Source organism: Rhinolophus ferrumequinum, chromosome 6, assembly GCF_004115265.2.
Source record: "Rhinolophus ferrumequinum isolate MPI-CBG mRhiFer1 chromosome 6, mRhiFer1_v1.p, whole genome shotgun sequence".
NCBI lineage: Eukaryota > Metazoa > Chordata > Mammalia > Chiroptera > Rhinolophidae > Rhinolophus > Rhinolophus ferrumequinum.
In genome coordinates this window covers 9858274-9872235 of record NC_046289.1, presented here as the reverse complement: position 1 = coordinate 9872235, position 13962 = coordinate 9858274, and the positions used below count along the sequence as shown (strand labels likewise).

General features: G+C 57.6%; 1 protein-coding gene across 3 annotated transcripts in view; it reads right to left on the bottom strand.

Moving 5' to 3' along the window:
- Positions 1-1599: 1599 nt before the first annotated feature.
- ITPK1 (inositol-tetrakisphosphate 1-kinase) overlaps positions 1600-13962 on the bottom strand; it is a 151240-nt gene continuing 138877 nt past the window's right edge. For all 3 annotated transcript variants that reach the window (XM_033108368.1, XM_033108369.1, XM_033108367.1), the window contains 3 exons: positions 11297-11364; positions 6619-6781; positions 1600-3710 (listed from right to left, as the gene is read on the bottom strand). In XM_033108368.1, coding sequence (XP_032964259.1) covers positions 3352-3710; positions 6619-6781; positions 11297-11364 — 590 coding nt within the window. In that variant the 3' untranslated portion in view covers positions 1600-3351. The remainder of the gene's footprint in view (positions 3711-6618; positions 6782-11296; positions 11365-13962) is intronic.

Below are 13962 nucleotides of genomic sequence, written 5' to 3'. Positions count from 1 at the left end.
AGACCCTTGTCAAGGATGTGTGCTTTTTTGCCTCGTGGTGAGCCACGGTGGGGGGGCCATGCTCCTGCACAACAGGCAGCACCTAGCTCACGGTGTCTGCAGCTCAGGCCCTTGAGCCACGACTCAGGAAGGGAGCGGGGCTGTCAGGGATCTTGCCAGGTTACGGATCAGTTCCTAGGGGCAAGGTCCTTCAACCTTCCATAAAGCCCACCTGGCAGCCCTCTGGGTAGAAGAAAGCTTTTCCAAGGTTTTCTCCATTGATAAGATTAAAGATACAGGCAGAGCCACTTAAAGGATGCCCCGCCGATTCCTCGGGAAGTCAGTGGGAGCTGCCTTCTGCAGGTGACATTGGGTGCTTCAGGCCCAGCCTGACCCACCACGCCCTGCAAACCCAGACTCCTGCATGATGGCGATGGCAAGGCCCACCTTCCGGAGACTGCCGTGAGAGCTCCTGGGGAGGACAGACATCCAGCCTGCACACAGCTGGGGCTCGCTGTCTGTGGAACCACATCGTTACGTGATCAAAGCCCCTGCACGTAGAACTGGGCCCAGAGCCTCTGCCCAGCTGCCCAGGGCACAGACCTCACACATGACCCTCTGAACCTACACAAGGCCAAAATGTGGCGCTGCCACCTGGCACCACCAAGACAGGTGCTGCAGGGTCACAGACCCCAACATGCCCTGGAGTGCGGATGGGCCCTTCCCACCACCTGACAGCTCCCGGCCTTTGTGAAGCTCAACTTCCCCCTCCTTTTCCACTCCTGGAAAAAGCAACTGGTAAAGGCGGGGCTTGGGAACAAGAGTCCAACTCCCTGCAGAATGCCGGCAGGGCTGGCTCTGGGCACCACACCTGCACACCATTTCCCGTGGACGCAGACCCTTCCCACAGGCCCACGAAGATTCCAGAGACTCTGTGCCAGAGGCAGCACCACCTGCCCTGGGGAAGAAAAGGCTTCAAAGGCTAAGTGTGTTTAAATGGGTCTTTGCCCAAGGCCAGTGACAATGGGCCTACAGGGAAATCAACCCTATGGACCCAAATAGGTCAGTGTGGCCCAGGTGACGGGGGGATGGTGCTCACTGGTGTCTCATTCCTGCACAGGCCATCTCCTCGAGTGTGCTCCGACACTGCTCCCTAAACCCCATCAAGAGATGGCCATTGTCTACTGCATGTGACCATCAGTCCAGGGGAGAAGGAGCCGCCTGCACACGCCCTGGAGTGTGGGCTAGGCCCCTTCCCTCCACCTGACAGCTCCCGGCCTTTCTGACGCTCAACTTCCCCGTTTCCACTCCTGGAAAAGCAACTATTGTGCTCGCCACCCGCATCGAGGCCAGTGGAAAATGCCACATCACCGGAAAACAGTTACCTGATATCTGGGCCTGGATGCTAACATGTGCAACTCTGAGGGGTGACGTAAATCATACAGGAACACGACTTGGTCAGGAGCCCAGCAAGGCATCAGGGGTCACACCGCACTCCCTACCTGTTCACGGAGGCAAATCGGGATTGGAATTTTATTCAGAAAGGTAAAGCCATTTTATTAAAAGACTGGGAGAATGACAAATTTTTAGCAACGCTGTGTAAACACGTGTGAAATGCAGTTTGATTTCAGTAGTTTATTTTGGAGACAAAGCAGTGCAAGAGGCCGGCCACACTTTCCGGCTTCCCCAGGGCTCAGGGTTAGACAAGGAAAGGTGACAGTACAGACATTATAATCGGGATTCAACACTCAAGTCGTGTAAACGCGGTTAGTCGGTGGGCCTTCAGTATCCAGGGCAGCTGGGCAGTTCTGATGGCATCCACCCCTCACCCCAGGCCCAAAGCCAGACAACACCCCAACCCTGCTGAGCCAGGCCTGAAGGTACCTCCAAGTGCCCAGCTCAGCCGGCCTCCTCCCTGATCACTCACTCAGGTCAGCCCAGAGGCCTTTTCCGTTCTCAAAGTGAACTGAAATCTTAAGACACAGGTCATGCTCGGGGTCCGATGCATCTCGCCCAGTGTTCACATTGTCCCAGGGCAGACAAAGCCCTTCACTGGCCTCCTTCTCGGAGGGGCTGTCAGCCTGCCTGGACCTCAGCTGGTGGTCTGTCTGCTGCCACCAGGGGCTGGAGTGACTCTAATTGGGGAGGGGCTATTGTGTTTTCTCACCCCCGGGGGGGACGCTGCTCCTCCCTCGCAGTGACTATGGATCGGACTACTGGCTAAGGGTGGGCCAGGCAGGTGTGAACATGAGTGAAGCGTCTGGGAAGCCTCCTTCTGCCTGGGAAGAGGGCCCCGCATTGCCTCGACGCCAGGGGGTGGCTCATCCGGGTGATGTGCGAGAAGCAGGCTGCATGGCAGGGGCTGGGGCGTCACGTCCGCCCTTCGGAGTTCTCTGGTCTCAACTGCCCATCAGAGACGAGGACACGGAGGTCCGGCGACTCTCGGAATGATTTGCCCAAAGTCACGGCACAAATCCTTGGCACAGGTGGGATCAGCCCGGGGACCCCAAACCCGGCAGCCTCCTCCCGAGTCCCGGGAGCAGCAGCGCTTGGTCAGGGAAGGATGCCCTCTTCAGGGCTGCATGGGGCACATCGTGAGGGGCTGGGTGGACCCCAGGGCGCTGGATGTGGACAGGGGGCCAGCCAGGGGCCTTGGCCTCCCCGAGAAGCTTCTTTCTCCTTCCCTTTGGGCTGGGCAGGAGGACCACAGCCGGCCCCTGGCGTAGAACCCAAGACAATGGTAGCTGCGGCCTCTCGCCTCCTTGGCTCACGCTTTCAGGATGGGCAGCTGCACACCTGGTGGGGTCTCAGGCTCCACTCCTCACAAAGCGATGGAGGCGGCCAGCAGAAGGGGAAATGGCTAGGGGGCCGGCCTGGGGGTGGGGGGCTTGGAGAGAAGAGAGAGAAGGGGAACCGTCCACTTGCTCTGTTCAGCGTCAACAGCCTAACCAGGGTGGCCCCCTCCAGGGTCCCCAAGGCCTGGTCCACAGCAGCCATCGAGACCAACAGACATGGATGTGCACACACACTCGCTCACGCACAGCAACCACACACACGCACACATACACCCCTCCTCACATTCAGACCTAGTGTTGAAAACACGGCGTGTGTAAACTCAGTGAAGAGATCTGCACAGCAGGAATTAGGCAGGATGTCCTTTTGCCGTGAGGCTGGACCACTGGGGTTCTTTTCCATCTTCCCCCCCATCCCTCATTTAGATCATGACATCAGAAAATCAGGTTAAAAATTAAAAAAAAAACAAAAAACGATCAGACCGTTGGGAATTCTTAGTAGGTTGTCACCACTGGGAGCTGCTTGCCCAGTGGGCGTGCTCCGTGGCCCACGCCGCCCTCTGGGTCCTGGGCTCCGTGGCTATTGGGAGGAGGCCTTGGTGGCCAGCGAGGCCACACAATGCTGCTGGAAGCTGGGTGACACGGCAGTGGTGCAGCCGAGTCTCTGGTGGGGCAGCTTGGCGGTGCTGCTCGCACCCACGCCGGCCCCGTCGGACTCCGCCGTCCAAGGTGGGTCTTGGCCCATCATGCTGCTGCAGCAGCCAGGGCTGGCGCTGCATGTCCGCTCGCCCGCCAGGCTGTCCGCCTGCTCCGCCAGGAGCCTGCTGTGCCTCAGGGGGGCCACGTCCCCCACGGCTGCTGTGGCTGCGCTCTGGCCCTGCAGGACGGTGGCGATGTGGTTCAGGAGGTCTGTGAAGAACTCGTTCACGCCCTCATAGCCTGGGGGTAGGACGGACAGACAGTGCAGGGCACTTAGCCGGGCAGTGGTGGAGACAGGCCATGGGAACGGGGACAGACAAGGGCACAGGGGCACTAAGGGGCCCACGGGTCCCAATGTGGATGCTTTCATGATCCTACTGACAGAGAAAACCAAGGCTTAGTCGATAATGAGGGCTGAAGGAAGTCACACAGCCTGGACTCAAAGCAGTATGCATGTGGTCACACAGGGATGGTCCTTGAATTCGCTGCCTCCAGGTGTGAGAAGCTGTAGAACTTGAGCTGATGAGAAAACACCCTGCACCCATGTCCCTTTGGGCACAACCTTGGGGACTCATTTAATCACCCGCCCAACGTGGTACGACACCATCGAGTGGGTGACGAGCCATGGCTGGAGGTGGCAGTACCAAAGGCCCACTCCTCACGTTCTGAACAACAAACACACCTCGCTGCCATGAGGCCCGGCCTCGGCTTCCTCATGTATCAGCTGAGAACTCCCGGGGACGCTCCCGTGGGCACGACCGAGGGGGGCTGGAACCCCAGTGGGTGATGCCTCAACAGCAGCTGCTCCCAGAATGGGCGTCCTTCTCACCTCCCCCAAATACCGGCAGGGTATTGCTTGTGCCACATGCTCTGAGCACCAGAGCCAAGGGGCAGAGACGGGGCACCCCCAACAAGGCCATCACACACTGACACCCGCTGCCCCTAACAAGTGGGGCCTCGTTCTCCTGAACAGAAACTGCTGGTGCCTGCCCGGGGCCTGCATTTCCCACCATAGATGTGACAGCAGCTGTCAGCAAATGATTCCCTGGGAGCCGCCCACCAAGCAGGGCAAGGATCTAGGGCGAGGGTTTTGCTGACTCCCAAAAACTGCTTGGAAAGAAACGCGACAGCGGGTGGAGGAATGAGAACCAGGCACACAGCTGCAAGAACAAGGGTCAGGACAGAAAGCATGTCCTTGAAAAGGACCAGTGTGCCCCCTTCAGGAGGGGATCGGGGCACCGTGACCCCACCACCACGGGCCTGGTGCTGAAGTGACTGAAATCCTGTGTCCTCAGGACGGTCTTTGCAGCGGTCGGCACACGCTGGGTGAACGAAGGTTCAGGAAGAGCAGGGTGTGTTACCTTCTACAGAGCAGCCTGCCCAGCGCCGGGTGGGTGGGGCTGCCTCATTTATTCAGACTCTTATTTGTTCAGCAAACAGCTGCTTTGGTTTTGAGGGAGCCCGAGACTGAGAGGGGAAGCAGAGGTCCCCGCAGTAAAAATAAAACTGGTGGGATTAGCTGGCACACACAGTGCTTCCAGGAGTACAACACCCCTTCACTTAATCTTCACAACTCTCTATCCCCATTTTACAGATGAGGACACAGAGTTCCTATGTGGCAGAGCCTGGTTTTAACCAGGCCCTCTGGCCCTGCCTGTCCCTTCAATACCCATGTGGTGCTGGACACCCCATCCTCGGACTCGGCTTCTCTCAGCCCTGGGACTGGGGGACGGGGCAGGAAGGATCTGGGCCCCTTGGGGACCCCCAGAAGGTGTTGCTGGGTTTCCAGGGCAGAGAGACAAGCAGGGGAGGAGACCTCGAATCTGCGTCAGGCCAACACCAGGGAACGTAAGTCGTTCCCTCAGCAACCGCTGCGCGGTGCCGAGACAAGGGCGGCGTGTGTGTGCGTGTGTGTGCGTGTGTGTGTGTGTGTGTGTGTGTGTGAGGTGCGTAGGCCTGGGTGTGTGTGTGTGTGTGTGTGTGCACGCGCGCGCTTCCTGGTGAGGTGCGTAGGCCTGAGGGTGGACAGGAGGCCGGGGAAGGCCCCTCAGGTCCGCCAGACCTGGCCGAAAGCTGTGTAGGCCACTCGGTGCCCAGAGTTCTACGTCGGCCAGAAGAGTGTCTGAGAGGTGAACTAGCCGCGTGGGGCACCGCTCAGGGCTAGGCTTTGAAAACGCTATCTCCTCTGTCTCTGAGAGGTAGGGAACGCTGACCGTTCCCATTGAGCAGAAGTGAATACTGAGACTGCCCCATTAGGTGGGTTGTCTCACCACAGACCATGAAGGCAGAGCCAGGATTTGAACCCACAGGTGCAGGGGGCTTGGGGCCCAGGTTGGGCCCCAGGAGTGCTCTAGACTCAGGTTCACAAACCACGCAGGAAGAGACCAGGGAGAGGTGTCGCCCTGCCCATGGCAGCTGTCTCCTGGACACCACCTCCTCTGGGGCCTAGGGCACACACTCCTCTCGTGCCTTCCCTCAGCGTCCACTGGGCTCAGCCTCCTTGGCTATGAATTGTTATGCTGGCGGCTCTGACTCGCATGCTGTCTGAGGAGGGGTTGCGCGTGGGACTGGACACACGACACATGCATCAAGCACCCTGCAAACACCCCCTGAGCAGTCCCAGGTGCCGGTGTCTCCCAGAGCCCCTCGACGAGGTGACATGGGGGGCGCACTCGGCAGAGCCAGGCTGTGCCAGCAGGCCACAAGGGCCCAGCACGTGCTTCCCCCACCTCAGGGCCCCAGCAGACAGCAGAGAGTGAGAAGCACTGTGGCTCGGGGAGGGCAAGAGGCACGGCCCTGCCACCAACCTGCAGTGTGACCTCGGACAATTCCTCCCTCTCTGACAGTCTCAGTACCTACACGTAAACCTGTGGGGGCTGCATTCCCTCCAGTGTCCTTTCAGCTCTTTAAATCTACAAAGGCCCAAGGGTCGGCTGAGATTTGGCCAATAACGGCCAACGCTGATGGTGCAGGGTCAGGCGAGGAAGGTGCAGGACCACTATGCGTGCTCCCAGGCTGGAAGTACAGACCTCCGTCACTCCTCCCCACACCCCGTAACCCGATCAGCAGGCTTGTGGGGGCCTCACCGATAGCCAGGGGTGGAGCCTGCCCCCTTGCCTGCCCAGGGACACCGGTCCCCGTCGCTCACCTGGGAAGGCATTGATGTCGATGACAGCATGCTGTCCCGTCTGGTTGTTGATGATGATATCAATCCCAAAAAGTGACACGCCCAGCGCCTGCCGTAAGGCCCGGGAGAGTTCCCGGATGACCTCGTCACTCGGCCGCTCAAACACACCCTCGATCTTGTCCAGCTGCCGACACATGACACACACGGGCGTCAGGCCATGGGCAGGGAGGTCGATGCCACAGCACACAGAGACCCCCAGTGAGGGGCCCAAACCGGGCCTTAGCCTCCAGCAAGGAGGCAGCGTAGACCCACTGTGGTCAGCACTGGGAATGGCCATCGCTCAAGTCCTGCGACGGGCCAGGTCCCAGCTGCATAGCGCCCATCACCTCCCCTACTGTTCGTAACAACCTGGGAGACAGGTGTCATTACCAGCATTTCACACAGGGCAGCTGAACCTCAGAGAGGGTCAGGAGCTGGTCCAGGGCTGCACAGCACAAAAGTTCGGGGCTGGATTTGTCCCCAGGTTCGTTAGCCTCTAAAACCCAACCGTCTTAGCAGGGAGGAAGGAGATGGAGTCTGCTGTGAACCCAGGAAGACTTTATGGGGCAGAGAACATGAGCCAGACCTTAAAGGAAGGAAGGATCTGGGCACCAGGTGAGGGCACAGCGGAGGCAAAGAACCTGCCAGAGAGCTGTGAGCTGGGACAGTCAGGGCAGAGCTGAGGGGTGGGGGAAGAGCCTCAAGACCGTGAAGTGGAGGGGTCCATGGACCAGTCATCATGTATCACCCAGTACTGGGGGTCGTGGGGCTCAATCTCCCTGTCCCAACAAGTGGCTAACTATGCTGTTTCCACACGAACTCACATCCACATGAATGGGCTTCCCGAAAGAGGCTACTGTGCTCCCACCAGACTCCTGGGTCCGAGTTCAGCTTTCAGTGAAGCCTCCATGGGTCTAGTGGGCTGTCCCCGAACTCCCCCCACACACTGTTCATTTTCTGCTCCAGTCACAGCGGGCCTGGGACAGGCACACAAGTCCTCATGGGCTCAAGTTTGGTCCCTGGCCAGGGCCTCCAAGGAGGTGGAAGGTTGTACTGGGAAGGATTCAGAGTCAGAGGTACCTGGATTAGAATCCTGACAGTGACTTCCTAGCTCTGTGGTCTTAGGGAAAAGTACTTGGCCTCTCTATGCCTCAGTTTGCTCATCTGCAAAATGGGACCAATGAGGCTTCCATCCCAGACTGCAGGGAGGAACCATGAGGACATTGGTGTGGTGGGGACAGCACATGGCTGGCTGGGAGGAGGGTCTCCACCTGCATTCCAGGACAAAGATGGCACCTATCACTGGTGTCAACCAGAATAGGGCTCACAGGAGGGGCTCCATAAAGGCTAAGAGTCCTGAAAGTATGGGCTCAGGAGCCAAAGGGGAAGAAGAATGGCTGATCTAGCAGAAATAAAAGTAAAGCCAGGTCAAAAAGTTAAGTACAGAATTATCATATAAGCCAGCAATTCCACTCCTAGGTATGTACCCAAAAGAACCGAAAATAAGTTCAGTTCTTACACACGGATGTTCACAGCAACATTATTCACAGGAGCGAAAAGGTAGACACACCCAAATGTCCGTCAACAGATGTACAGATACTATAAACGGTATTATTCAGCCATACAATGCTACAATGTGGGTGAACTTTAAAAACATTAGGCCAAGTGAAAAACCCAGACACAATAGATCACACACATGAAAGGTCCAGAAGAAGTAAAGCCAGAGACAAAAAACAGCCTGGGGCTGGGAGGAATGGGGAGTGACTACTAAATACGGATGGGGTCTCCTTTTGGGGTGATGAAAATGTTTTGGAACTAGACAGAGATGGTGACTGTGCAACATGGCAAACATCCTTAATACCGTGAACTGTTCACTTAAAAATAGCTAATAGGATGTTATACGAATTTCACCTCAATTTTATTTTTTAAAGTGAGGCTGGGTCAGAAGGGCCGGGGACAGAGCCTTGGGCATCAAGGACAAATGACCTTTATCCCAGCACAGGAAGCTGCAACGGCCCATGGGGAAGTTCTGGACACATACAGAGCAGGGACCTCCCACATGGGCAGCATCCGTGCTCCATGCGACCCCCACTGGCGCCAGGCAGGGACCCTCATACTTAGACCATGCTGCCTTGGCACTTTATGGGAGAAATACTTTCTAAGGGGCAGTGCCAGCCTGGCTGTGACAGGCATTCATCACTTAGCACTATCTCTTTAGTCACTCTCACCAGTGAGGGGTCAGAGGCTCGGCCCACAACGACAGCTTGGCCACTGGTCCTTGGCCCAGGTTCCTCCCCAACTCAGAGACCTGGGTGGATGCCTCGGCTCTGAGCTGTAAGGCACCCTTCTGGGTCTTGTTTTCTCACCTGGTAAATGGGGTAACACGGGCCTACACTGAGGGTCCAGGAAGCTAAGGTTTGCGGCTCACAGAGCACGCCCAGCCGTGAGGGGAGCTGCTTCATACAAAGTCTTATGATATGCTGTTTACAAAAGCACCTTCTCAGCTCAGCTAAGGAATCTCAGAAATCCTTCTGAAGCCCTTAGATTATCTGAAACCAAATAGCCATCCTAGGACAACATAAAGGCATGGAAACCCTGCCCATGGGCCTAAACAGAAAGGAGGGGTGAGCGGTGTTCGTGTGGCTCGCCTGTCACAGCTGACACTGCACACCTGGCACTGTCCTAGCAACTCCCTGAACCCCACAACCCCACTGTGGGGCAGGATGGAGACGCCAAGGCTCGGAGAGGCAAATGGACTGCCAAGGACACATACAGGGGACACTGGAGAGCTTGGGTCTGACCCCAGTCAGTCTTGACAGTGCCCACTCACTGATTAATACGCTATACAGTGTTTGGGGCCTGCAAGCTGGTGTGGGAGCTGGGTCCACCCTCAGGCCACCTGGCCGGGGAGGGAGGGGGGTTTCAGGCCAGGGCAGGGCTCCCCGCAGGAGACAGAGATGGGGACTGGAGGGACCCCCAGTGGGTGGGAGGATTATAAGGGGCTGGAATGGAGCTGCCTGTGCCAGGCTGGCCTGTAGGTGTGCAGCACGTCCTAAATGGAGAGGGCACAGCTGACTGCCACTTCTCTTCTATTTTTACATCTTGTCCTGCGAGATTCCTGAACAGCAGTGATGAGGTCGGGGGGGGGGGAGGGGGGGCTGGGAAGGGGGCAATGATGGCACACCTTAGAGGTGGAGAGAAGGCCCCGGAAGTACCCCCAGGCTGACTCTTTCCCATTTCACAGATAAAGAAACAGGCCACGTGGTGGACAGGTGATTATCCAAGGTCACTTTTGGGTGGGTCATTGTGCTCACAGCCCTCACAGAGACCCTCTGGCATCAGGTAACAGCCCCCGTGGCCTCTAGTCCCACACTCTGTGCGAGGGATTGGCAGGGACAGCACCTTAGGAAGTCTGGGGAACGCCGAGTGCCCTCTGCTGTCTCCGAGAGGCAGAGTCCTGCGGCACTGGGCTCACCTGAAGTGTCTCAAGCTTGAAAGACCGGAAAACCTCTTCTTACACAGGACACCTACTTACATCTTATAATGAGCACAGCCAGGCGCCGAGAAGTGCCTGTGAAACCTGGCTGTTCCCCACACTTCCCCGACTGTGAAACTTGTGCCTGGGACACGTCTACCAGCATCTCGAGGGCACTGGTGTTCTCTCCAGGTCCCTGCTCGTGCCTGTGCTCCGGCAAACGCTCAGCACACAGCTTGCTCCTCGAAGGAACCAGAAACAACTAGGAAATGGGTAGGTGGCCTGGGGCAGGGGCAGAAGTAATAATAAGGCAACCCCTGAGGTAAAACAGAGGCAGTGAGGCCAGGCTGGGGTCTTGCTGGTGAGACCGGCGCAGGGCAGGGAGGGGGACACAGGCACATAGTCCCAGGACACTAGGACATCTGGGACTCGGAGGCGTGGGAGACCCAGCAGAGGGCTCCCAGTTCAGGGGAAGTGGCAACAGAGGCCACCAGTTCTCTGGACTTGGTGGAACGGCAGAGGGTGACCTCATGGCAATTTTTAACTGCTCCACAGAGAGATAAGAAATCCTAAATTTCTGGAATCAGATGGATCTGGGTGAATAGCCCTGTGAACATGACGCAGCTCCTCAGCCTCACTGAGCATAGCCTTACCCCTCGGGAAAGTGGAGTTGCCCCCCCGCCCCTGCGTGGCCTGTTTGGGGCCTGGTTGTGACGCCGCAAGGCAGCCAGGAGGAAGCTTGACACACAGCAACCCTGAGCCCGGGCCCGTGAGCCATCCCAGCACCCACAGAAGTAACCGCAGGCTCGTAATGAATGCTCACTGCACTCACACGGACAAGGCAGGTAAATGGGAAACACGATGGCGCTGCCTCCCACCCCTTTATTTAGGTCAGTAAAAAGCAGGTCCCCCAATTCCTCCCGATTGGGGGATTTCCTCATGCTGGGAGAAATCAGAAAACCTCGCATCTGGAGTAACTCAGTGGTGAGCGGGCGTGGCCATGACGGTTATCAGCACGAAAGCCCGAAGCAAGCAACGAGGAGGGGTCTTTGGGACCTCCCAGGGCCCTGAGACGGGGCCGAGGTCCCTCCCACCCTGCCCTGCTGGAGAGCTCAGCCCTGTCCCACAGCCAACAGCACCCCCACAACAGGCTTACACCAGGCCACCATGGTGGGAAAGGCATACCTCAGTCAGGACCGATGATGACTCCGGCTTGGACACGTTGTGGCTGTTGAAGAAGATGGATTCACGGTCTGAAAAGGCAAACAGAGAAGCCAGTTAGGAGCCCAAAGAAAGAATGGCGACTCCACCGCCCGACACCAGGGGGCAGCACCTCCCCAGCCACCGGTGATGGCGGCCACGGCTGCCTTCAGGCTCAGCGTCCAGCAGCAGCCACCTGGGGCCCCAGTGAGCTGGGCACCCCCACCCCAAAGAGACACTATACCGTGGTCGGACCCATGCCCAGTCGGGGCTGCTGCTTCAATTCTTCTTCCCGTATAAAAGTGATTGGCTTAATGAGCCTTAGCAGATCTGGTTTCCCCCAATATGTAAGTGTGTCTAGTGTGTTTATGGACGTGGCAGCAGAAAGGGGGCTGGGGTGTGTGGCTAAGTCTGAAGGAAATGCTGCGGACCCAAGTAGCAAAGGTCCAGGATGAAGAGGTCCAGTAATTCCATTTTACCCAAACCCTCCCACTGTCTACCCATGGACTCCTTTCCAGGGGAGCACTTGAGAAATGAATGGCCTGGTTACCACTTGGCACATGAGTATTTAAAAATACAAAGGGTTCTGCTGTTTCCCAACTATTTAAGGAAAAAATAGGAAATAAGGACATGGGCTTCCCTAGGAAACATCCAAGAAGGCACACAGAATAATCCGTTGGGCTTTGAAAGCTGGCACCGCCCCCTGAATGCCCTCCAGCCCTCCCACCACATTCTCCTGACCCGTGCCAGCCTCCACCGCACTCCGTGTCCCCCAACATCATGGGGGCACCCGGAGAGCAGACAGAACCCAAGAATAATGGGAGCGATGAGCACTCGGTTCGCTCATTCATCCCTTATAGAGGAAAGGAGAGCCGGCCAGCCGGTAGGAAATGTGTCCTTGAGCACTTGGAGGTGTGGACACATGAATGCAAGAATCGCAAAACCAGGAGCCTCAGGCCGGATTCTGGAAAAGGCCGCCGACCACCATCCCATGCTCCGCCCCCAAGCGTGGCATGGGCCACGAGCCCTCAGGTGGCTCTGACCCCCAGGGCACTTTGCTCATCCCTGGGACCCAGGTCCCTGAGTGCAGGACCGAGAGGGCCCCAGCTGAGCACCACCGTGTGCCGGGCGGGCACCTCCTCTGGTTGCCCACGACCCTCGCCAGCTTTAGGACTACAGCGACGCAAAAATCATGCACGAGGAGGTGATGTGGGCGGAGGACAAGCAGGCCGGCGCTGAGGTGTACCTGGTGTCCTTCCCGCTAGCGGGGCACACAGGCCCCTTGCTGCCCTGGTGTGCCCGACAGGCCTCCCGCAGCTCCGACCAGAGTCGGTCCAGACCGGGGGAACGAGAGATGGTCCTGGGGAGGAGCCTGGGGAAAATAAACACCCTGCAGGACTTGCGCCAAGCAGCTCCACCGATTTCTACTCTGGGAGCCGACTGCCAAAAAGAGTGAACCTTGGGGGTGGCAAGCCCCATGGACCACAGGCTGGAGCTGGGCTCAAGGTGGTGGAATGGGCATTCTGGCCGTCTGCAGGTACTGACCCTTAACCCCAGCCTGGCCCAGCCCCACGGAGCTCAGGGCACCTCCCACCCACACCATGGGTGGCCAAGGGCAGTGTCCAGCGTGGCAGAGCCGGCCTTGGGGGTGAAAGGCCAGCCAGAGCAGGTGGACACAAGTTCAGGCAGACTGGAAAGCCTGCCGGAGCCATAAGGGGACACCATGGGTGCTTAGTCACACCATGTTACCCAACAGCTTCTTGTGGCAACAAGATCAATCCAAAGTGGGGCTCATTTCAAAGGGAACTCGTCTCCTCTTGGCTAACCCCGCCCTGGAGCTATGGCCAGAGGACTGTGCAGAGCAGGCCAGGAGAGCCGCCGTCTGCTCAGATTCCCCACATGCAGGCTGAGCAGGGGCCGGAGGGAGTGGGAAGGGTTGGAAGCTGCTGACCCAGGAGGCTGGGAAGCTGAGATGGGTCAGAGTGACCCTTGACGCCAGCTCCTTAGGCAGCTGTAAGATACCCAGTCCCTCTAAAGATACACCTGGCCAGACCCATGCACTCTGATTGCAGGAACTCCCCGGATTTGGAGGGCTCCATCTACTCTGTTCCTGGACTGGTCCCGAGACACACAGAGCCTTGGTGAAGGACCGTCACCACCTCCCTGCAGGAGAGGCAGGGCAATGAGAGGAATATGCATGTTTTTGTCCCCAATTTACAGATGAGAACAACAGCTTTAAAATAAGAAGCGTAGATGACAGGATTAGCCCCCAAATATCCGGTAGCACAGTGGTGCAGCCATGAGCTTCAGCCACACTTTCTTTAGCCCCTTTTGCCTAATCTTCATGTCTCTCTCTGGGGCAAGGGGTGGGGAGATGTCACAGTGCTGCCGACAGTGGCCCAGGTCTCGTTTCAGTCCCCATGTACGTGTCACCTCTGCAGTGGGGCCAGACAAAGGGACAAGGCCTCTGTCAGTCCACCATCCCTCCTGGCCGCCCTGTCCAAGTGGCTCCCCTCACCCAGTGATGCCCTTGTGCCACAAGTAATCCTTTTATTATTTCTTCCCTGGTGTGTGGTTTCTCACACTAACGTATAAGTACATGAGGGCAAGACATGTGGCTGACTAGTTCCATGCTGGGTCCCCCACGCAGG